Source organism: Pseudophryne corroboree, chromosome 2 (assembly GCF_028390025.1).
Source record: "Pseudophryne corroboree isolate aPseCor3 chromosome 2, aPseCor3.hap2, whole genome shotgun sequence".
Lineage (NCBI taxonomy): Eukaryota > Metazoa > Chordata > Amphibia > Anura > Myobatrachidae > Pseudophryne > Pseudophryne corroboree.
This window is the reverse complement of record NC_086445.1, coordinates 575,793,741-575,819,148: the sequence shown is the minus strand read 5'-3', so window position 1 is coordinate 575,819,148 and position 25,408 is coordinate 575,793,741. Positions and strand designations below refer to the sequence as shown.

The 25,408-nt window shown below is 48.4% G+C and overlaps 1 protein-coding gene across 4 annotated transcripts in view; it reads left to right on the top strand.

Moving 5' to 3' along the window:
• The window catches only part of CLSPN (claspin), a 410,714-nt gene that overhangs the window by 362,767 nt on the left and 22,539 nt on the right, over window positions 1-25,408 (top strand). For 3 of the 4 annotated variants that reach the window (XM_063954465.1, XM_063954463.1, XM_063954466.1), the window contains exons 22-23: window positions 9,040-9,145; window positions 9,422-9,501. In XM_063954465.1, the coding sequence (XP_063810535.1) occupies window positions 9,040-9,145; window positions 9,422-9,501 (186 nt within the window). The remainder of the gene's footprint in view (window positions 1-9,039; window positions 9,146-9,421; window positions 9,502-25,408) is intronic. The other variant, XM_063954464.1, reaches the window with a different exon arrangement.

The window sequence follows — 25,408 nt, the reverse complement described above, 5'->3', positions numbered from 1 at the left end:
GACACAGAGGGGGGGAGAGTTACAGATAGGCTGAGGTCAGGGACACTGAGGTTGAATTACAGGGAGGGTGCGGGTAGGGACAATGAGGTGGAGGGCATACGGGGAAGCTGAGGTCAGGGACACTGAGGGGTTGTTACAGGGAGGATGTGGGAAGGGACACTGAGGGGGAATTACAGGAGTGTGCGGGCAGGGACACTGAGGGGGAATTATGAGGAGGGTACGGGCAGGGACACTGAGGTGGAATTACAGGAGGGTGTGAGCAGGGACACTGAGGGGAGTCACAGGAAGGCCGATGTCAGGGACACTACGGGGAAATTACAGGGAGGGTTCGGGTAGGGAAAATGAGAGGGAGGGGCAACAGGGAGGCTGAGGTCAAGGACACTGAGGGGCAATTACAGGAGTGTACGGGCAGGAACACTGAGGGGGGAGTCACAGGGAGGCTGAGGTCAGGAACACTGAGGAAGAATTACAGGGAGGGTGCAGGCAGGGAGACTGAGGGAGAATTACGAGTAGTATGCAGGCAGGGACACTGGGGGGGAGTCGCAGGGAGGCTGAGGTCAGAAATACTGAGGGAGAATTTCAGGGAGGGTGAAGGCAGGGACACTGAAGAGGAATTATGAGGAGTGTGCAGGCAGGGACACTGAGAGGGAATTACAGGAGTGTATGGGCAGGGACACTGAGGGGGAATTACAAGGAGGGTGCAGGCAGGGACACTGAGGGGGAATTACAAGGAGGGTGCAGGCAGGGACACTGAGGGGGAATTACAAGGAGGGTGCTGGCAGGGACACCGAGGGGATATAGGCACACATACATACAGTTAAAAAAAAAAACCTCTAGGTGTGATGGCACTACATGTCCTAGTAAATCCAGTTGACAAGGTATGCTGGGACCTGTAGTCTCAAAACAGCTGGACAGGCAGTCGCTGGTCTAGATACCTCTCCATACAGAGCTCTTTGTAACCTGTTATAAAGACTGCCAGGATAGACCATGCAGTGCAGCTACGGTACCGCAGAAAATGTACAGGTATGCTCAGGCTGCACTGCTGACTGGTGCTGATTGTAGTGGCTGGTGCTTGTTGACAGACCGTGTGGGACCAATAAGAAGGGGAGCGGATGAGAAAGAGGAGGTGCCTCGCTCCTCCCCATAACTGGAAGTGCCTCGCTCCCCGGCTATATTCACTATCATTGTGACTGTAGTCACAGAGAGTGTCAGAGTGCAATATGCTTCTGGGAGTCCGGTAGTGGACGAGCACTGCTAAGGGATGTACTCAGTGAGAACTACTATGTCATTCTACCCCCTGGCGCTTGTGGCACTGCCGGGCGTCCCCCCCCCTTTGCTGGCGCCCCTGGCAAGTGCCATCCTGGCCAATAGGAAGATACACCCCTGCCCAATGGTACAAACTGGAGTTCGAAGACGTGCCTCCACACCGATTTTTCAAATCGGCCTTACCAGCTTCTCTTCCAGAGTTTCAGCGGCAATACAAAAGCTGTGTCAACAGCAAGTGATAATCATGGTTCCCCGGTTACAACAGGGAAAGGGTTTTTATTCAACTCTATACGTGGTCCCGAAGCCAGACGGCTCGGTCAGACCGATTCTGAACCTAAAATCCCTAATCTTGATTTTATGGTGTCACTAGACATAAAGGATGCATACCCTCCTCATCAGGCGTTCCTGAGATTCGCTGTGCAGGATTGTCATTACCAATTTCAGGCGTTGCCGTTTGGGCTTTCCACGGCCCCGAGGATTTTCACCAAGGTAATGGCAGAAATGATGGTGCTCCTGCGCAAGCAGGGTGTCACAATTATCCCACACTTGGACGATCTCCTGATAAAAGCGAGATCAAGAGAACAATTACTGAAAAGCGTGGATCTCTCTCTGAGGGTGCTACAACAACACGGCTGGCTTCTAAATTTGCCAAAGTCGCAGTTGGTTCCGACAACTCGGCTGTCGTTTTTGGGCATGATTCTGAATACGGAAAGACAGAGGGTTTTTCTTCCAGTGGAAAAAGCTCAGGAAATCCAGAACATGGTCAAGGATCTGCTGAAACCAAAAAGAGTGTCGATTCATCAATGCACTCGAGTGTTGGGAAAGATGGTGGCGGCCTACGAGGCCATTCCGTTTGGCAGGTTCCATGCAAGAACTTTTCAGTGGGACCTACTGAACAAGTGGTCAGGGTCCCATCTCCAAATGCATCAGATGATAAGCCTGTCCCCCAGGGCCAGGATCTCTCTCCTGTGGTGGCTCCAGAGTGCTCACCTTCTAGAGGGTCGCAGGTTCGGAATTCAGGATTGGGTTCTCGTGACCATGGACGCAGCCTCCGAGGATGGGGAGCGGTCACACAGGGATAAAACTTTCAGGGAATATGGTCAAGCCAGGAGGCTTGTCTGCACATAAATGTGCTGGAATTAAGGGCCATATACAACGGCCTGAGACAGGCGGAGCATCATCTTCGCAACCTACCCGTTCTGATCCAGTCAGACAACATTACAGCCGTGGCGCATGTAAACCGACAGGGCGGAACAAGGAGCAGAGCAGCAATGGCGGAAGCCACCAGGATTCTTCGCTGGGCGGAAAATCATGTGAGCGCGCTCTCAGCAGTAATTCATTCCAGGAGTGGACAACTGGGAAGCAGACTTCCTCAGCAGGCACGATCTCCATCCAGGAGAGTGGGGACTTCATCAAGAGGTCTTTGCAGAAGTGACAAGTTGCTGGGGACTCCCTCAAATAGACATGATGGCGTCACGCCTCAACAAGAAGCTTTGGATATATTGTTCCAGGTCGAGGGACCCTCAGGCGATAGCAGTGGACGCGCTAGTAACACCATGGGTGTATCAGGCGGTCTGTGTTCCCTCCACTTCCACTCATCTCAAAAATATTGAGAATCATAAGAACAACAAAAGTTCAGACGATACTCATTGTTCCAGATTGGCCTCGAAGGGCCCGGTATCCAGATCTTCAGGAAATGCTCACGTAAGATTCTTGGCCTCTTCCTCTCAGAGAGGACCTATTGCAACAGGGGCCGTGTGTGTTCCAGGACTTACCGCGATTACGTTTGACGGCATGGCGGTTGAACACCAGATCCTAGCTAGGAAAGGTATTCCAGGGGAAGTCATCCCTACTGTACTTAAAGCTAGGAAGGAGGTAACGGCAAAGCACTAGTATCTGGAGGAAGTGTGTGTCTTGGTGTGAATCCAAGAATGCTCCTACGGAGGATTTCCAGCTGGGTCGTTTTCTCCATTTTCAACAGACAGGAGTGGATATGGGCCTAAAGTTAGGCTCCATTAAAGTGCAGATTTCGGCCTTATCAATATTCTTTCAGAAGGAATTGGCCTCTCTTCCAGAAGTGCAGACTTTTGTGATGGGAGTACTGCACATCGAACCTCCTTTTGTGCCCTCAGTGGCACCGTGGGACCTTAACGTGGTGTTACAGTTCCTTAAATCACATTGGTTTGAACCTCTTCAAACGGTTGACTTGAAATTTCTCACTTGGAAAGTGGTCATGTTATTGGCCTTGGCATATGCAAGGCGGGTGTCCGAATTGGCGGCTTTGTCTCACAAGAGCCCCTATCTGATTTTCCATGTAGATAGAGCGGAATTGAGAACTTGTCCTCAATTTCTACCCAAGGTGGTTTTATCGTCGTTTCACATGAACCAACCTATTGTGGTGCCTGTGGCTACGGATGTCTTGGAGGATTCCAAGTCCCTTGATGTGGTCAGGGCTTTAAAAATCTATGTAGCCAGAACGGCTCGTATCCGGAAAACAGAGGCACTGTTTGTCCTATATGCGGCCAACAAGATTGGCGCGCCTGCTTCCAAGCAGACTATTGCACGCTGGATCTGTAACACGATTCAGCAGGCTCATTCTACGGCTGGATTGCGGTTACCAAAATCGGTTAAGGCCACCTCCACTAGGAAAGTGGGCTCTTCTTGGGCGGCTGCTCGAGGGGTCTCGGCATTACAGTTGTGCCGAGCAGCTACTTGGTCGGGGTCAAACACCTTTGCAAAGTTCTATAAGTTTGATACCCTGGCTGAGGAGGACCTCCTGTTTGCTCAATCAGTGCTGCAGAGTCATCCACACTCTCCCGCCCGTTTGGGAGCTTTGGTATAATCCTTATGGTCCTTACGGAGTCCCAGCATCCTCAAGGACGTTGGAGAAAATAAGATTTTAAACCTACCGGTAAATCTTTTTCTCGTAGTCCGTAGAGGATGCTGGGTGCCCGTCCCAGTGCGGACTGAAATCTTTAGTAATTGTACATAGTTATTGATCAGGTTACACAAGGGTTGTGGCTGATTTTTGTTGTTCATACTGTTAACTGGTTTTACTTATATACCAGGTTGTACGGTGTGTTTGTGGTGTGAGCTGGTATGTGTCTCACCCTTAATTAACAAAATCCTTTTCCTCGTAATGTCCGTCTCCTCTGGGCACAGTTCCTATAACTGGAGTCTGGAGGAGGGGCATAGAGGGAGGAGCCAGTTCACGCCCATTTAAAGTCTTAAAGTGTCCATGTCTCCTGCGGAGCCCGTCTATACCCCATGGTCCTTACGGAGTCCCCAGCATCCTCTACGGACTAGAAGAAAAAGATTTACCGGTAGGTTTAAAATCTTATTTTTAATGTTAGACCAAAGACATCAGCAACTTTTTTTGTCTCTAAGGAATTAAACTCCCTGGCCAGGGAGGCTTGGTTAAACCCTTCTAAAAAAAATGTAAGATCCCTCATAGATTTTTAACTACTTTTCCCCTCCCTGCTGAGGACAGGAAAATATAGGAAAACCCTCTGTCAGTCGATACGTCTGTATCCCGACTGTCCAAAAAATTTGTCCCGGTACCAGGGGCTGTATCCCTGAAGGAACCGGCTGACCGTAAGATTGAGGCTACGCTCAAGGCAGTTTATACGGGCGCGGCACAGCGCCCCGCAATAGTTTGTGGGTGGATTTCTCTGGCGGTAGTCAGGTGGTCTGACACTGTTTAAGGTTTAGACTTTCTACCCTGAGATGAGATCATTACTCTGCTGCAACATATACAGGATGCTGCAAACTTTGAGCGAAGCTATTAAGGAGTTGTTTAAGATAAATGGCCGCACTACTGCTATGGCTGTTTCGGTGTGCATGGCTCTGTGGTTACGTCAGTGGTCTGCTGACGCCGACTACAAAAAGGGTGTAGAAAATATTCCCTTTACAGGTGATGCCTTGTTTGGAGATGAATTAAATAAATGGATCTCCCAGGCTACGGCGGGTAAGTCTGCCTATCTGCTGTTGGCTGCTCCGCCTGTTAGACGTTCTTACACCAGACGTTCCTTGCAGTACTTTCGTGTGGCAAGGTTCAGAGGCAGGGGCTGAGGGGCCTCCATCACCTCCAGAGGATCTCATGGTAACCTGCACCTGCCGTCTCTCTGGACCAGACCAACAGATCTCCTGCCGCTAAGCCTGCACGAATGTAGGTTGGCCCCAGCGGGGAGGCGCCTTTCAGGTAGGTGCTTGCCTTCAATACTTCGCCTACGTGTGGGCGGAGTCCTGCCGGGATCCTTGAGTAAGGGACCTCCTTTTTCCAAGGATACCAGCTGGAATTCCAGACACTCCCTCTTCGCAGGTTTTTCAAGTCGGGCTTACCAGCTTTACCCGCAGCAAGTTACCGTGCAAGAGGCTATTCAAAAACCTTTGCAGAAAGGGGTGGTGGTGTCTGTACCTCCTCAGTTACGCAACCGGGGTTTTTACTGTAGTGGGTTTTTTTTGTTGTTGGTTGTTTTTTTTGTCGCGCCCAAACCAGACTGTTCGGTGCGCCCCATCTTAAACCTGAATTCTCTAAACCCGTATCTGTGGGTATTCAAATTCAAGATGGAATCCCTGCGGGCGGTGGTGTCTGCTCTGGAGGAGGTGGAGTACATGGTATCTCTAAATGTCAAGGATGCTTACCTACACATTCCCATGTGGCCCCCTTATCAGGCTTACCTCAGGTTCGCAATATTGAACGACCATTTCCAGATTCAGGCCTTACCCTTTGGATTATCCACAGCTCCGAGGGTTTTCACCAAGGTCATGGCGGAGATGATGCTGCAGCTGCGCATGATGGGAGTGAACATAGTCCTCTACTTGGACGATCTCCTAATAAAGGCTGTGTCCAGGGAGCGTCTGCTGGACAGCATCGATCTGACTACTGACGGATCATGGGGGGATTCTAAATTTTCAGAAGTCTCACCTGGAACCGACCTAATGTCTTCAGTTCCTGAGAATGATACTGGGTACTGTGCCTCAAAAAGTGCTTCTCCCAAGGGACAAAGCCTTGACTATCCAAGCTATGGTTCGCTTGGTGCTCGGTCCTCACAAAGTATCCATACATCTTTGCATCCGATTACTGGCCAAGATGGTGGCTGCTTACGAGGCAATCCAATACAGCAGATTTCATGCCGGACCATTTCAGCTGGATCTGCTGGACAAATGTTCAGGGTCTCGCCTTCACATGCAAAAGGAAGTGACGTTATCCCCGCGAGCCTGTATTTCTCTCTTATGGTGGATACAGGTTCCTTACCTGGTGGAGCGCAGGAGGTTCAATATCCACCCGTGGATTTTACTGACGACGGATGCCAGCCTCTGGGGTTGGGGGGCTGTGACCCAAGGGGCCCAGTTCCAGGGGATTTGGTCACAACAGGAATCTGCCCTACCAATAAACATTCTGGAACTCAGGGCAGTTTACAATGCTCTTCTGCAGGCTTCTCATCTCCTGAAGGATCAGGCAATCCAGGTTCAGTCGGACAACGCCACGGTAGTGGCGTACATCAACCGACAAGGGAGCAAGAAGCCGAGCGGCGAAGAGCCTCCTCTGGGCGGAGGCGTATGCAAGGACCATATTCATTCTGGGAGTGGACAACTGGGAAGCGGACTTCCTCAGCAAGGGGCTGTACACAGATTTGATGGCTTCTCGACTCAACAAGAAGCTATGCTGTTACTGTTCCATAACGAGGGATGTAGCAGTGGACGCGCGGACGACACCGTAGATGTACCAGTTTGTGTACCTGTTCCCTCCGCTACCACTAGTCCCAAGGGTTCTCAAAAGACTAAGAAGGGAAAGCGTTCAGACAATTATAATTGGCCTTGATGGGCGTGGTACTCTGACCTCCTGACCATGTCTCTGGAGGATCCCTGGCCTCAGCCGCTCCAAGAAGATCTTCAGCAAGGTCCGTTCGTCTATCCACACTTACAGCGACTACGTTTGACGGCTTGGAAGTTGAGAGGGAGATTCTAGCAAAGAAAGGTCTCCCCTCAGGTTATTTCCACCATGGTCCAGGCTAGGAAGATAACCCTATAAAAACACTATCATCGTATCTGGCAAAAGTATGTTTCCTGGTGTGAAAGTAGAAAGGTTTCTCCTGTGGAGTTTAAACTTGGTCGTTTTCTGCTTTTCCTACAAGCGGGAGTGGATATGGGCCTACGTCTAGGCTCCATTAAAGTCCAGATTTCGGCGCTCTCTATTTTCTTCCAGAAACAACTTGCCCTGTTACCAGAAGTACAGACCTTCCTGAAGGGAGTTCTTCATATGCAACCACCCTTTGAGATTCCACGGAGCCGTGAGAGGAACAATATGGTACTGACCTTTCTCCAATCGGATTGGTTTGAACCCTTACATAGGGTGAAGTTGAAATTTCTCATCTGGAAGACTGTGATGTTATTGGCATTGGCGTCTGCCAGACGTGTCTCTGAATTAGGGGCCTTATCCTGTAAAAACCCTTACTTGATTTTTCATGAAGACCGAGTGAAACTTCGGACCCGTCCTCCGTTTTTGCCTAAAGTGGTGTTTGCCTTTCATGTGAACAAACCTGTTGTGGTTCCAGTGTTATCTGATGCTTCTGTGGGCCCTGAGTCCTTGGATGTGGTCAGGGCTCTCAAGATTTATGTCAAAAGGACAGCAATAGAAAATATGAATTTAATACCTACCGGTAATTCCTTCTTCTCCTAGTCCGTAGTGGATACTGGGCGCCCGCCTTAGTGCTTTGTTCCTGCTTACCTGTGTAAGTATTTGGTTGGACCGATGTTGCGGTCCTCTTCTGTTGTTGGGATAGCTGTGCCATCCTGGTTAGGTTGGTGTTGCTATCTTCTGTTCTGGGTAGCGCCCTCCTTTCGTTTATGGTTGTGTGTTGGCTTATTGCCTCACTGCTGTTGTTTTTGTTCTCTCAGATTATGTCCGTCTCCTCAGGCACAGTTTCCTAGACGGAGTCTGATGGGAGGGGCATAGAGGGGAGGAGCCAGCACACACATGAACACAAAAAGGTTTTAAAGTGCCAGGCTCCATTGGACCCGATCTATACCCCCATGGTACTAAAGTACAAGACTCCAGTATCCACTACGGGCTAGGAGAAAATAAATTTACCGGTAGGTATTAAATTCCTATTTTTTCAAACACAGCCTGTGACATGGCAGTTAGAAGCTGATTGGCTGGTACTTTATCACAGTGAAATGATCACTTTTCTAAGCTTAGTACATCCCGCCCGTAATGGGAAACTTCCATCAAAGGCAGTCCATCTACAGCTGCATCACAGCAGCTGTTTCAAGTGTTGACGAGGATGTACGCCAGTTGTTTGTAACGAATTGGATTATCGTATCGATGTCTGTCGTGTGACAAAAGGCTCACACAACATTTGTAACTTAGTCATAGAAACTTAGACACATACTACATCTCCATGGAGGTATTTTGACTATATCAATAATACTTTGCTTTATATAAAACATTGAAAGTGTCTCTTTTTTTTTTTTTATGCCACGTTTTAGGTTGTACATTGTATTTCAGGTTGTATTTGCTAGCTGAGCATGCTGTTTATTAATTAGTTTATTGGATGATGTAATGTAAAACAAACCTGATTGCTTGGAAAGGACATTTGAAAGTGTTTGTGTTCATAGGTTGTGCATACATTGTATTTTGTGTTTAATGGTTAGAGAATGTATTTGATACATGTCACAGAACACAGTGTCAGTCTGTTGCAGTGAAACTTTTCTTTAGTCATTTATTCTATTAGAACAATTGTTGTTTTTTCTTTCTTTTGGGTACTCCAGTCTCAAAGTGGTAATATTAACAAGGAAGAAGAGGAAGAGATTGGAGAGGATAGTCAGTTCATGAAGCTGGCGAAAAAAGCTACAGAAAAAGCTTTTAAAAAAAGAGGTGGGTTGCATTTAAAATACACGAAACTTTAAACAATAAAGCATGGACCACATGTGGTTTAGGTAGTGTACTGTCTGCTTTACATGACTAGTAACTGCCGACAGTGGTTTCACTGGGAGATGCTTGAAAGGTGGAGGTGGTGGATGAGCTGGGAGAGTTGTACCTGAATAGTTGGTAGCTGCTTCTCTCGATCTTTTGAGCATTGGCAATGCTTATGTTCGGAAATTTCATGATCATTGTGAACTTGTTCCTGGACTGTCAAATTGTTTTTTACAGCAGCTGTAGAAACGAGTGAGCCGAAAAAGCCTGTCTCCAAAGATCCATTTGAAGTGAACAGGCCTTTCAATCTCTCAAAGGTGCGTTTTTTTACAAAATATATCTGCAGTAAATGCTTATTTTAGAGCAGTGTTTCTCAACTCCAGTCATCAAGTACCCCCAACAGGTAATTTTGTTGGATCATCTGTCCGTGAAAATGGGTTGGATAATTGCTTGTGCATGATTAGACTGTAGCGGAACTTTTTTAGTGTTGGGCCCAGGTGCAACAATATTCCTTGAGCCTCTCCACCCAACCCCCAAATAAATAAATATAAATCTATCTGTAAATCTCTATCTATAAATCTATCGATCTATAAATCTAGTTATCTGTAAGTCTGTCTATCTATAAGTCTACACACAAATAATCCCAATTGGCGCTTAATAACACAAATGCAACCAATAATATAAATAGAGTATAATTTATTCACATAAAATAAAAGTAAATAATAATAAGTAATAAATAACCTCCCGGGGGTTTGACAATTAAAAAAACATAACAATAAAATAGCCAACTACCATGCCAGTACACTATATTTTTATACCCCAATTGGTAGGCTGACTGATATTACTAATATAAACAACCTGCATGTAAAATGAATGATAACAATAAGTGTTTATCACAAATATGTTACCAGCTGGATGATTCCAAATGAAGAACTGTAGATAGTCATATGGCCTGTCTCAACATTAGTATCCAAACCATAGCAACAATGTATTAACCTGTGAGATGTCAGGAGAAATAGTATCCATAGAGTTCCAGCACACTGTGTGCTGGCTGGCAATAGCAAGTGCCAAAAGATGCAGTAAACGGTATCCTGTGTTGGACAGCCCTGGGCACTAAAGACCGCGTGCGGTAAAGTGCTGCAGCCGCGGCTTCCCTGGAGAATGATGCCAAATTCCCAAGGAGTGTGAAGATGAATAACCCCGTAAGGTATAACTGCACTAGGAGAAGTCCAAAAATGCCGGAGTCCGCACTACCGCAGCTTACCGGTCCAAGCGTGGATGTCTCCAATGAGAGTGCAAACTAGCATATCACACAATGATACCCAGGGGGCTCCCAGCGGTGGCGTGTAGAGGTTCCGACGTGGGCCAATAACCCTGTCCGATGGCAATAAGAGCTCACACCGATGGGCTCACAGATAGATGGAAACACTGAGATCCAATAGCAGTGGGATCGAGCTGGAGATGCCCGAAACCCACTGTCGGAGCCGTAGTGAAAATAATGCAGTTGTTACAATAGAGCAAATGTTCATTCAGTGGAAACTGCTGGTAACAAAATAAAGGCAAGTGTTGAAGAGTGAAGGAGGTATTAGGACCCTTGTGTCTTCGACGCGTTTCCGCGCACTACAGGCCGCCTTGTAGTGTGGGGAAACGCGTCGAAGACACGAGGGTCGTCTTCGATGCGTAGTTGACTGTTTTATTGTTTGTTTGTTTTTTAATTGTCAAACCCCTGGGATGTTATTTATTACTTATATGTGAATAAATTATACTCTATTTATATTATTGGTTGCATTTGTATTATTAAGCGCCAATTGGGATTATTTGTGTGTTTTCTTGTTTGGTTTTAAGAGGCTGGCATACCTCTTTAATCCCAATCGGCTGCTGATATACACCAGAGAGGAGCAGTATTCAGTACAGCGCCCTAAAGCTAAATCCCCTTTTTTTTCTATCTATAAGTCTGTCTGTCTATCTATAAGTTGTCTGTCTGTCTGTCTGTCTAGAAGTCGTCTGTCTAGAAGTCGTCTGTCTAGAAGTCGTCTGTCTAGAAGTCGTCTGTCTAGAAGTCGTCTGTCTAGAAGTCGTCTGTCTAGAAGTCGTCTGTCTAGAAGTCGTCTGTCTAGAAGTCCTCTGTCTAGAAGTCCTCTGTCTAGAAGTCGTCTGTCTAGAAGTCCTCTGTCTAGAAGTCCTCTGTCTAGAAGTCCTCTGTCTAGAAGTCCTCTGTCTGTCTAGAAGTCCTCTGTCTGTCTAGAAGTCCTCTGTCTGTCTAGAAGTCCTCTGTCTGTCTATAGGTCCTCTGTCTGTCTATAAGTCCACTGTCTGTCTCTAAGTCCTCTGTCTGTCTCTAAGTCCTCTGTCTGTCTGTCTCTAAGTCCTCTGTCTGTCTGTCTCTAAGTCGTCTGTCTGTCTCTAAGTCCTCTGTCTGTCTGTCTCTAAGTCGTCTGTCTGTCTCTAAGTCGTCTGTCTGTCTCTAAGTCGTCTGTCTGTCTCTAAGTCGTCTGTCTGTCTCTAAGTCGTCTGTCTGTCTATAAGTCGTCTGTCTGTCTGTCTATAAGTCATCTGTCTGTCTGTAAGTTGTCTGTCTGTCTAGATCATCAGATACTAGTGCCTCCCCCCAGTTTACAAATAGAGATAGTTATCTCAGTGAGAAGGGGGCGTCAAAGGACAGACGCTGCCTCAGGCAACAGAGGAAGGCTGGGTCTTGTAGAGCTAAGTTTGAAAGGGGAGAAGCTGGGGGGAGAGTAAAACCTCCTCCAGCTAGGCCCGGGCAGCAGCTCAGCGTTAATGGGGGACTGGCAGCCTGCTTCACAGCAGTGGCATATAAGTCAGACTGACACATTATAATGCCCCTGGCTGCAGGCCTCTTTACTGTGGGCAATGTGTTATTTCTGCCTCTTATTAAAGAAATCCATAAAACATGACCTGTTAGAGATATTTGAGGACTGGCATTGAGAACCACTGTTTCTCTAACCTCCATAAGGGATATTGGGGAGATTAGTACAATGGGGTATAGACTGGATCCAAAGGAGCCGGAGCACTTTAAATTTCTTCACTGGGTGTGCTGGCTCCTCTCCTCTATGCCCCCTCCCACAGGCAGTTTAGAAAAAAAGTGCCCTCAGGAGAGGATGCACCATCTCTGCAGCTCCAGAGAGTTTTCTTCAATTTCTTTTAAATGTTTATTTCTGCAGCGGGGTACACTGGGGTTCCACAGGGATAACGTCGGGGTGTGGAGTTGGATCCTGATCCGAGGCACCAACAGGTTAAAAGCTTTGACTGTTCCCAGGATGCTTAGCTCCGCCGCCTCTATAACCCCGCCTCCGTGCACAGGAGCTCAGTTTGTAAGTTGGTGCCTGTAGTGCAGGCAGACAACAGGGAGGGCTGCGCTGAGCTGCCCTGAAAAGTGCTTTTATTAGAAGAAAGAAGACTTCAGAGCCGCAGCATAGGCACTTAACAGTGCTATATGTAATTTCTGACATTTCATGCTGCGGCTCTCTCACCTCCCAGCAGCGCTGTACACTCCCGCGCCCTGGTTGCCAGGTAACTACAACGGATGGCTCCAGTTCTTGAATAGGGCACACATACACTGCCGCTGCAAGGAGAAGGTAAGAGGGTCCCCAGGCGGGACCCGCTGCAAACCGCGATCCAGCGTGGTCTTTGGGAGACAGCCCGCACGCGCTGGCGTGAACACTGTGGCCGTGCAGGGACCCCACGAGACCGCAAGGGCACAGGTCGGATTTAGGTAATCGTTGTTTCTAAGGCCCGCAGTACCCGGTGGTGAAGTCCAGCAAGGGGATAAGGCTCTGACCTGTAGCCCCAGTCCCAGGGTGCCATTTACTGTTAATGTTCCCGCCCTGGAGCTGCATCTCTCTGCCTCACTCCCTGTCAGCGTTTGGGCGCCATTACACACACAGCTACGCTGATCTGGGACTGCTGTGCAATGTCTCCTCTGTAAAGCCGCCTGCATCATCAGCGCTGTGCATTTACAGGACACTTAAGTATTCTGCATGTCTTTAGACAGTGTTCGTTAAGAACAAGTGCATATTGGCAGGGATATTTAGTACAAGTACCCTGTGATATACATCCAGTCTTTACTGTGTATTGATATATCTATATACCTAATTAGCTTTACTTGAGTAGTGTGTTTACTAAAGTATTGCTTGTCCCGTGCAGTTTTATTGTTCGGGATAATTTCTGTATCGTACAAGTGACTGTGTGTGTGCCAATAGCTGCTGTGTGATTTCCATTCTGTGTATCTCACATATACTGCTATCCCTATATTCTGTACCCTGAGGAGGGCTATAAGTGCATCAGGGGTTTCATATAATAGTGTTTATCACAGGATTTACTGTGTATTACACTCACCATATACCTCTTAAATCCTCCGTGCGCGCTCTGCCTGTAGTCACACTATCTGGGGGATTTTTGTTAGGTACTTTGTCTGTTTATACAGGTTGAGTCTCCCTTATCCAAAATGCTTGGGACCAGAGGTATTTTGGATATGGGATTTTCTCTGACGCGGGAGAATAGGCCGCGGAAAAGGGGCGGAGCTATCTCCCTCAGACACACTGGCGCCATTTTCTCTTCACAGTGCAGCTGGAAGAAAGCTCCCCAGGCTCTCCCCTGTAGTTTTCAGGCTCAAAGGGTTAAAAAGAGAGGGGGGGCACTAAATTTAGGCGCAATATTGTATATACAAGCAGCTATGGGGGAAAATTCACTCGGTTATAGTGTTAATCCCCACATTATATAGCGCTCTGGTGTGTGCTGGCATACTCTCTCATTGTCTCCCCAAAGGGCTTTGTGGGTCCTGTCCTCAGTCAGAGCATTCCCTGTGTGTGTGTGTGTGCGGTGTGTCGGTACAGCTGTGTCGACATGTTTGAGGAGGAGGCTTATATAGTGACGGAGCAGATGCCGATAAATGTGATGTCGCCCCCTGTGGGGCCGACACCAGAGTGGATGGTTAGGTAAAAGGTATTAACCGACAGTGTCAACTCCTTACATAAAAGGGTGGATGACGTAACAGCTGTGGGACAGCCGGCTTCTCAGCCCGTGCCTGCCCAGGCGTCTCAAAGGCCATCAGGGGCTCAAAAACGCCCGCTTATTCAGATGGCAGACACAGATGTCAACACGGAGTCTGACTCCAGTGTCGACAAGGTTGAGACATATACACAATCCACTAGGAACATCCGTGACTTGATCCCGGCAATAAAAAATGTGTTACACATTTCTGACATTAACCTCTAAAAATGGGTTTTTATGTTTGGGGAGAAAAAGCAGGCAATGTTTTGTTCCCCCATCAGATGAATGAATGAAGTGTGTGAAAAGCGTGGATTCCCCATGATAAGAAACTGGTAATTTCTAAAAAGTTACTGATGGCGTACCTTTTCCCGCCAGAGGATAAGTTACGCTGGGAGATATCCCCTAGGGTGGATAAGGCGCTCACACGGTTGTCAAAATAGGTGGCACTACCGTTTTAGGAACGGCCACTTTGAAGGTACCTGTTGATAAAAAGCAGGAGGCTATCCTGAAGTCTGTATTTACACACTCAGGTACTAGACTGAAACCTGCAGAGCGTGCTGCTGCAGCGTGGTCGGTGACCCTGTCAAACATACTAGTTTGCTAACATGAGAACATATTAAAGACGTCGTCTTATATATGAGGGATGCACAGAGGGATATTTTGCCGGCTGGCATCCAAAATGAATGTAATGTCCATTCTGTCAGGAGGGTATTAGAGACCTGTCACTGGACAGGTGATGCTGACCTTAAAAGGCGCATAGAGATTCTGCCTTATAAGGGTGAGGAATTATTTGGGGATGGTCTCTGGGACCTCGTATCCGCAGCAACAGCTGGGAAGAAATATTTTTACCTCAGTTTTCCTCACAGACTAAGAAAGCACTGTATTATCAGGTACAGTCCTTTCGGCTTCAGAAAAGCAAGCGGGTCAAAGGCGCTTCCTTTCTGTACAGAGACAAGGGAAGAGGGAAAAAGCTGCACCAGTCAGCCTGTTCCCAGAATCATAATTCTTCTCTCGCTTCCTCTGAGTCCACAGCATGACGCGGGGGCTCCACAGGTGTAGCCAGGTACGGTGGGGGGCCGTCTCAAAAATTTCAGCGATCAGTGGGCTCGCTCACAGGTGGATCCCTGTTTCATTCAAGTAGTATTTCAGGGGTACAAGCTGGAATTCGAGATGTCTTCCCCCCGCCGTTTCCTCAAATATGCCTTGCCGACAACTCCCTCAGGCAGGGAGGCTGTGCTAGAGGCAATTAATAAGCTGTATTCCCAGCAGGTAATACTTAAGGTGCCCCTACTTCAACAAGGACGGGGTTACTATTCCACACGGTTTGGGGTACCGAAACCGCATGGTTCGGTGTGACCCTTTTTTATATTTAAAATCCTTGAACATAAAAAATTCAAGTTCAAGATGGAATCGCTCAGGGCGGTTATTGCAAACCTGGACGAGGGGAATTACATGGTATCCCGGGACATCAATGCTTACCTGCATGTCCCTATTTACTATCCTCGCCAGGAGTACCTCAGATTTGTGGTACAGGATTACCATTACCAAGTCCAGACTCTGCCGTTTGGACTGTACATGGCTCCGAGGGTGTTACCAAGGTAATGGCCGGAATGATGATACTCCTTCGAAAAAGGGGAGTTTTAATTATCCCGTACTTGGACAATCTCCTTATAAGGGCGAGGTCCAAGGAGCAGTTGCTAGTCGGGGTAGCACTATTTTGGAAAGTGCTACAACAGCACGGTTGGATTCTAAACAGTCCAGAGTCACAGCTGGTTCCTACGACACGTCTACTGTTCCTGGGGATGGTTCTGGACACAGACCAGAAATAAGTGTTTCTCCCGGAGGAGAAAGCCATGGAGCTGTCATCTCTAGTCAGAGACCTCCTGAAGCCAAAACAGGTATCGGTGCATCATTGCACGCGAGTCCTGGGAAAAATGGTAGCTTCCTACGAAGCAATCCCATTCGGCAGGTTCCATGCAAGAATTTTTCAGGGGGACCTGTTAGACAAGTGGTCCGGGTCGCATCTTCAGATGCATTAGGCTGATAACCCTGTCTCCAAGGACCAGGGTATCTCTACTGTAGTAGCTGCAGAGTGCCCATCTTCAAGAGGGCCGCAGGTTCGACATACAGGACTAGGTCCTAGTGACCATGGTTGCCAGCCTTTGAGGCTGGGGGGCAGTCACACAGGGAAGAAACTTCCAGGGACTTTGGTCAAGTCAGGTGACTTCCCTACATAAATATTCTGGAACAGAGGGCCATTACAATGCCCTGAGTCAGGCAAGGCCTCTGCTTCAAAACCAGCCGGTCCTGATCCAATCAGGCAACATCACGGCAGTCGCCCATGTAAACCAACAGGGCGGCACAAGAAGCTGGATGGCGATGGCAGAAGCCACAAGGATTCTCCGATGGGCGGAAAATCATGTGTTAGCACTGTCAGCAGTGTTCATTCCCGGAGTGGACAACTGGGAAGCAGATCTTCTCAGCAGACACGACTTCCACCTGAGAGTGTGGAGACTTCATCCAGAAGTCTTCCAAAGGATTGTACACCATTGGGAAAGGCCACAGGTGGACATGAAGGCGTCCCGCCTCAACAAGCTATAAAAGATATTGCGCCAGGTCAAGGGACCTTCAGGCGATAGCTGTGGACGCTCTGGTAACACCGTGGGTGTACCAGTCGGTTTATGTGTTCCCCCCTCTGCCTCTCATACCAAAGGTACTGAGAATAATAAGAAGGCGAGGAGTAAGAACGATACTCGTGGTTCCGGATTGGCCAAGAAGAGCCTGGTACCCAGAACTTCAAGAAAATATATCAGAGGACCCATGGCCTCTGCTTCCCAGACAGGACCTGCTGCAGCAGGGGCCCTGTCTGGTCCAAGACTTACCGCGGCTACGTTTTGATGGCATGGCGGTTGAACGCCGGATCCTAAAGGAAAAGGGCATTCCGGAGGAAGTCTTTCCTACGCTGATTCAAGCCAGGAAAGATGTAACTGCAAAACATTATCACCGCATATGGCGGAAATATGTTGCTTGGTGTGAGGCCAAAAAAGGCCCCAACAGAGGAATTTCAACTAGGTCGATTTCTGCATTTCCTACAAGCAGGAGTGTCTATGGGCCTAAAATTAGGCTCCATTAAGATACAGATCTCGGCTCTGTCGATTTTCTACCAGAAAGAATTAGCTTCAGTACCTGAAGTTCAGACATTGTAAAAGGAGTGCTGCATATTCAGCCCCCGGTTGTGCCTCCAGTGGCACCTTGGGATCTCAACGTGGTGTTGAGTTTCTTAAAAATCACATTGGTTTGAACCACTAAAAACCGTGGATCTAAAATATCTCACGTTGAAAGTGGTCATGTTATTGGCCTTGGTTTCGGCCAGGCGTGTATCAGAATTGGCGGCTTTGTCATATAAAAGTCCTTATCTGATTTTCCATATGGATAGGGCAGAATTGAGGACTCGTTCCCAGTTTCTCCCTAAGGTGGTGTCAGCTTTTCACTTGAACCAACCTATTGTGGTGCCTGCGGCTACTAGGGACTTGGAGGATTCCAAATTACTGGACGTAGTCAGGGCCTTAAAAAATTATGTTTCCAGGACGGCTAGAGTCAGGAAAATTGACTCGCTATTTGTCCTGTATGCACCCAACAGGTTGGGTGCTCCTGCTTCTAAGCAGACTATCGCTCGCTGGATCTGTGACACGATTCAGCAGGCGCATTCTGCGGCTGGACTGCCGCATCCTAAATCAGTGAAAGCCCATTCCACAGGGAAGGTGGGCTCATCTTGGTCGGCTGCCCGAGGGGTCTCTGCTTTACAACTTTGCCGAGCTGTTACTTGGTCAGGGGCAAACACGTTTGCAAAATTCTACAAATTTGATACCCTGGCTGAGGAGGACCTTGAGTTCTCTCATTCGGTGCTGCAGAGTCATCCGCACTCTCCCGCCCGTTTGGGAGCTTTGGTATAATCCCCATGGTCCTTTCGGAGTTCCCAGCATCCACTAGGACGTCAGAGAAAATAAGATTTTACTCACCGGTAAATCTATTTCTCGTAGTCCGTAGTGGATGCTGGGCGCCCATCCCAAGTGCGGATTGTCTGCAATACTTGTAAATAGTTATTGCTAACTAAAGGGTTATTGTTGAGCCATCTGTTGAGAGGCTCAGATGTTTTCATACTGTCAAACTGGATATAGTATCACGAGTTGTACAGTGTGATTGGTGTGGCTGGTATGAGTCTTACCCGGGATTCAAAATCCTTCCTTATTATGTCAGCTCGTCCGGGCACAGTGTCCTAACTGAGACTTGGAGGAGGGTCATAGTGGGAGGAGCCAGTGCACACCAGGTAGTCCTAAATCTTTCTAGAGTGCCCAGCCTCCTTCGGAGCCCGCTATTCCCCATGGTCCTTTCGGAGTTCCCAGCATCCACTACGGACTACGAGAAATAGATTTACCGGTGAGTAAAATCTTATTTTTCCGTATTTTGGAATAATTGCATACCATAATGAGATATCATGGTGATGGGACCTAAATCTAAGCACAGAATGCATTTATGTTACATATACACCTTATACACACAGCCTGAAGGTAATTTTAGCCAATATATTTTATAACTGTGCATTAAACAAAGTGTCTACATTCACACAATTCATTTATGTTTCATATACACCTTATACACACAGCCTGAAGGTCATTTAATACAGTATTTTTAATAACTTTGTGTATTAAACAAAGTTTGTGTACATTGAGCCATCAGAAAACAAAGGTTTCACTATCTCACTCTCACTCAAAAAAGTCCGTATTTCGGAATATTCCGTATTTCGGAATATTTGGATATGGGATACTCAACCTGTATTGTACTGTGCCACCCTAAGGTAAAGCTTTTATATAATGTCAGCTCATAAGGGTGAGGGTTCTGTAGCTGACTGCGTCCTGCAGTGCTCATACCATGGATGTCTCTGAGGAAAATATTGCAGCTGAGGGGTCAGGTGCTGGGGGCTTTGTACCCCTCAGTCAGTCTACTACAACGGGGGCAACTAGTGACCCACTGTGGGCTACGTTTTCTAATTTACTGACTACACTGGTAACTAGACTTGCACCCCCTATGGGACCTCCTGTGCCATTACAGCCACATATTGTCCCTGCTGTTAATCCGCCATGGGCAGATACTCTGTCCTCTCAGTTACCGCTATTGAATCAGTCTTTGTTCAAGCAAAATCCTAACCCTCGCCCGCCTAAGACAAGGTGTCATCTAAGCGGGCCATTACGTCCTCACAGTCCGCTAATGTTACTGATACTTCATCTGATGAAGATGGCGCATATACAGATACCTCAGACACTGTTGCAGATGGATGTTCCTGACCTCTTAGAAGCTATTAGGCTGATTCTTCAAATTGATGATGACGAAGAACCACCGGCACCCTCTAAGAAACCAGATAAGTTTAAGCGTCAGAAGGTTACTAAGTTAGTTTTACCACATTCTGACCATTTAGTTAACATACGTCAGGAATCCTGGGAATATCCAGGAAAGAAATTCTCTCTGTCTAAGAAGATGCTAGCTTGTTATCCCCTCGCTGCAGAGTTAAGCAAAAATTGGGAAACGCTGCCGCCGATGGACTCACAGGTCGCACGTTTGGTAGTATCATCTGCCCTGCCTGTCACTACTGTCACCTCTCTGTAGGAATTGACGGGTAAGCGTGTGGAGGATTGCTTGAAGTCCATTTACACTCTGGCTGGAGCTATGCATGGGCCTACTATTGCGGCTTCTTGGGCTGCTATAGAGGCCTGGGTTCAGGAATTTGAAGGGGAACTACAGTCTGATTTTCCTGATAATGTAAAACAGTGTCTTTTATACATTGTTACAGCCTCTCATATTCAAGAGGCGGCATCTGATGCAGGTATCCTAGCGGCCAAAGCGTCTACCTAGTCTATTCTGGCTCGCTGGATCTTCTGATTGCGGTCCTGGTCGGTAGATCTGGACTCGAAAAAGACCTTGGAGGTTTTCTCTGACGTCCTAGTGGATGCTGGGGACTCCGTAAGGACCATGGGGAATAGACGGCTCCGCAGGAGACTGGGCACATCTAAGAAAGATTTAGGACTATCTGGTGTGCACTGGCTCCTCCCCCTATGACCCTCCTCCAAGCCTCAGTTAGATTTCTGTGCCCGGCTGAGCTGGATGCACACTAGGGGCTCTCCTGAGCTCCTAGAAGAAAGTATAGTTTAGGTTTTTTATTTTCAGTGAGACCTGCTGGCAACAGGCTCACTGCAACGAGGGACTAAGGGGAGAAGAAGCGAACCTACCTAAGTGGTGGTAGCTTGGGCTTCTTAGGCTACTGGACACCATTAGCTCCAGAGGGATCGAACACAGGACCCGACCTCGTCGTCCGTTCCCGGAGCCGCGCCGCCGTCCCCCTTACAGAGCCAGAAACAAGAAGGTGGTCCGGAAAATCGGCGGCTGAAGACTTCGGTCTTCTCCAAGGTAGCGCACAGCACTGCAGCTGTGCGCCATTGCTCCTCATGCACACCACACACTGCGGTCACTGATGGGTGCAGGGCGCTTGGGGGGGGGGCGCCCTGAGCAGCAATAATAACAGCTTGGCTGGCAAAACTAACACCATATATAGCCCCAGAGACTATATAGGTGTATATTAACCCCTGCCAGAAACGATAAAATAGCGGGAGAAAGCCCACCGAAAAAGGGGCGGAGCCAACTCCCTCAGCACACTGGCGCCATTATTCCCTCACAGCTTCGCTGGAAGGAAGCTCCCTGGCTCTCCCCTGCAGTCCTGCACTACAGAAAGGGTAAAAAAGAGAGGGGGGGCACAATTTAGGCGCAGTGTATATATATATATATATATATATATATATATATATATATATATATATATATATATATATTTCTCTGACGTCCTAGTGGATGCTGGGAACTCCGTAAGGACCATGGGGAATAGCGGCTCCGCAGGAGCCTGGGCACAAATAGAAAACTTTAGTACTACCTGGTGTGCACTGGCTCCTCCCCCCATGACCCTCCTCCAAGCCTCAGTTAGATTTTTGTGCCCGAACGAGAAGGGTGCACACTAGGGGCTCTCCTGAGCTTCTTAGTGAAAGTTTTAGTTTAGGTTTTTTATTTTCAGTGAGACCTGCTGGCAACAGGCTCACTGCATCGAGGGACTAAGGGGAGAAGAAGCGAACTCACCTGCGTGCAGAGTGGATTGGGCTTCTTAGGCTACTGGACACCATTAGCTCCAGAGGGACCGATCACAGGCCCAGCCTTGGAGCTCGGTCCCAGAGCCGCGCCGCCGGCCCCCTTACAGAGCCAGAAGCAAGAAGAGGTCCGGCAAATCGGCGGCAGAAGACATCCTGTCTTCCACAAGGTAGCGCACAGCACTGCAGCTGTGCGCCATTGCTTCTCAGCACACTTCACACTCCGGTCACTGAGGGTGCAGGGCGCTAGGGGGGGGCGCCCTGAGCAGCAATAGAAACACCTTGGCTGGCTAAAAATACATCACATATAGCCCCTGGGCTATATGGATGAATTTTAACCCCTGCCAGATTTTCACAAAAAGCGGGAGAAAGGCCGCCGAGAAGGGGGCGGAGCCTATCTCCTCAGCACACAGGCGCCATTTTTCCTCACAGCTCCGCTGGAAGGACGTCTCCCTGACTCTCCCCTGCAGTCCTGCACTACAGAAACAGGGTAAAAAAGAGAGGGGGGCACTAATTGGCGGGTTATTAACAATACAGCAGCTATAAGGGAATAACACTTATATAAGGTTGTCCCTATATCTATATATAGCGCTCTGGTGTGTGCTGGCATACTCTCCCTCTGTCTCCCCAAAGGGCTAGTGGGGTCCTGTCCTCTATCAGAGCATTCCCTGTGTGTGTGCTGTGTGTCGGTACGTTTGTGTCGACATGTATGAGGAGGAAAATTATGTGGAGGCGGAGCAATTGCCTATCATAGAGATGTCACCCCCTAGGGAGTCGACACCTGAGTGGATGGCTTTATGGAAGGATTTACGTGACAGTGTCAGCTCCTTACAAAAGACAGTTGATGACATGAGACAGCCGACTAATCAGTTAGTCCCTGTCCAGGCGTCTCAGAAACCATCAGGGGCTCTAAAAAGGCCGTTACCTCAGGTGGTGGATACTGACGTCGACACGGATACTGACTCCAGTGTCGACGGTGAGGAGACAAACGTGACTTCCAGTAGGGCCACACGTTACATGATCACGGCAATTAGAGAGGTGTTAAACATTTCTGATACTGCAAGTACCACTAAAAAGGGTATTATGTGGGGTGTGAAAAAACTACCTGTAGTTTTTCCTGAATCAGACGAATTAAATGAGGTGTGTGATGAAGCGTGGGTTTCCCCCGATAAAAAACTGATAATTTCTAAAAAGTTATTGGCATTATACCCTTTCCCGCCAGAGGTTAGGGCGCGTTGGGAAACACCCCCTAGAGTGGATAAAGCGCTCACACGCTTATCAAAACAAGTGGCGTTACCGTCTCCTGATACGGCCGCCCTCAAGGAACCAGGTGACAGAAAACTGGAGAATATCCTAAAGTATATACACACATACTGGTGTTATACTGCGACCAGCAATCGCCTCAGCCTGGATGTGCAGCGCTGGGGTGGCTTGGTCGGATTCCCTGACTGAAAATATTGATACCCTGGATAGGGACAGTATATTGTTGACTATAGAGCATTTAAAAGATGCATTTCTATATATGCGAGATGCACAGAGGGATATTTCCACTCTGGCATCAAGAGTGAGTGCGCTGTCCATTTCTGCCAGAAGAGGATTATGGACGCGACAGTGGTCAGGTGATGCGGACTCTAAACGGCATATGGAAATATTGCCTTATAAAGGGGAGGAGTTATTTGGGGTCGGTCTATCGGACCTGGTGGCCACGGCAACTGCTGGGAAATCCACCTTTTTACCCCAGGTCGCCTCTCAACATAAAAAGACGCCGTCTTATCCGGCTCAGTCCTTTCGTCCCCATAAGGGCAAGCGGGCAAAAGGTTCCTCTTTTCTGCCCCGGGGCAGAGGAAGGGGAAAAAGACTGCAACAGACAGCCAATTCCCAGGAACAAAAGCCCTCCCCCGCTTCTGCCAAGTCCTCAGCATGACGCTGGGGCCTTACAAGTGGACTCAGGCACGGTGGGGGCCCGTCTCAAGAATTTCAGCGCGCAGTGGGCTCACTCGCAAGTGGACCCCTGGATCCTTCAAGTAGTATCTCAGGGGTACAAATTGGAGTTCGAGACGTCTCCCCCTCGCCGGTTCCTGAAGTCTGCTTTACCAACGTCTCCCTCCGACAGGGAGGCAGTATTGGAGGCAGTTCACAAGCTGTATTCCCAGCAGGTGATAATCAAGGTACCCCTCCTGCAACAAGGGAAGGGGTATTATTCCACGCTGTTTGTGGTACCGAAGCCGGACGGCTCGGTAAGACCTATTTTAAATCTGAAATCCTTGAACACTTACATACAAAGGTTCAAGTTCAAGATGGAGTCACTCAGAGCAGTGATCGCGAACCTGGAAGAGGGGGACTTTATGGTGTCTCTGGACATCAAAGATGCCTACCTCCATGTCCCCATTTACCCTTCTCATCAAGGGTACCTCAGGTTTGTGGTACAAAACTGTCACTATCAGTTTCAGACGCTGCCGTTTGGATTATCCACGGCACCCCGGGTCTTTACCAAGGTAATGGCCGAAATGATGATTCTTCTTCGAAGAAAAGGCGTTTTAATTATCCTTTACTTGGACGATCTCCTGATAAGGGCAAGATCCAGAGAACAGTTAGTAGTCGGAGTAGCACTATCTCATGTAGTGCTACGGCAGCACGGCTGGATTCTAAATATCCCAAAATCGCAGCTGATTCCGACGACACGTCTTCTGTTCCTAGGGATGATTCTGGACACAGTCCAGAAAAAGGTGTTCCTTCCGGAGGAAAAAGCCAGGGAGTTATCCGACCGTCAGAAACCTCCTGAAACCAGGGCAAGTCTCAGTGCATCAATGCACAAGAGTCCTGGGAAAGATGGTAGCTTCCTACGAAGCGATTCCATTCGGCAGATTCCACGCAAGAACGTTCCAGTGGGATCTGCTGGACAAATGGTCCGGATCGCATCTTCAGATGCATCAGCGGATAACCCTGTCCCCAAGGACAAGGGTGTCTCTTCTGTGGTGGTTGCAGAGTGCTCATCTTCTAGAGGGCCGCAGATTCGGCATTCAGGACTGGGTCCTGGTGACCACGGATGCCAGCCTGAGAGGCTGGGGAGCAGTCACACAAGGAAGAAATTTCCAGGGCTTGTGGTCAAGCCTGGAGACATCACTTCACATAAATATCCTGGAGCTAAGGGCCATCTACAATGCTCTAAGCCTAGCACGACCTCTGCTTCAAGGTCAGCCGGTGCTGATTCAGTCAGACAACATCACGGCAGTCGCCCACGTAAACAGACAGGGCGGCACAAGAAGCAGGAGGGCAATGGCAGAAGTTGCAAGGATTCTTCGCTGGGCGGAAAATCATGTGATAGCACTGTCAGCAGTGTTCATTCCGGGAGTGGACAACTGGGAAGCAGACTTCCTCAGCAGGCACGACCTCCACCCGGGAGAGTGGGGACTTCACCCAGAAGTCTTCCACATGATTGTGAACCGTTGGGAAAAACCAAAGGTGGACATGATGGCGTCCCGCCTCAACAAAAAACTAGACAGGTATTGCGCCAGGTCACGGGACCCTCAGGCAATAGCTGTGGACGCTCTGGTAACACCGTGGGGGTACCAGTCAGTGTATGTGATCCATCCTCTGCCTCTCATACCCAAGGTACTGAGAATCATAAGAAGGAGAGGAGTAAGGACTATACTCGTGGCTCCGGATTGGCCAAGAAGGACTTGGTACCCGGAACTTCAAGAGATGCTCACGGAGGACCCGTGGCCTCTACCTCTACGAAGGGACCTGCTCCAGCAGGGACCCTGTCTGTTCCAAGACTTACCGCGGCTGCGTTTGACGGCATGGCGGTTGAACGCCGGATCCTGAAGGAAAAAGGCATTCCGGATGAAGTCATCCCTACCCTGATCAAAGCCAGGAAGGATGTAACCGTGCAGCATTATCACCGTATTTGGCGTAAATATGTTGCGTGGTGCGAGGCCAGGAAGGCCCCTACAGAGGAATTTCAACTGGGTCGGTTCCTGCATTTCCTGCAAACAGGACTGTCTATGGGCCTAAAATTAGGGTCCATTAA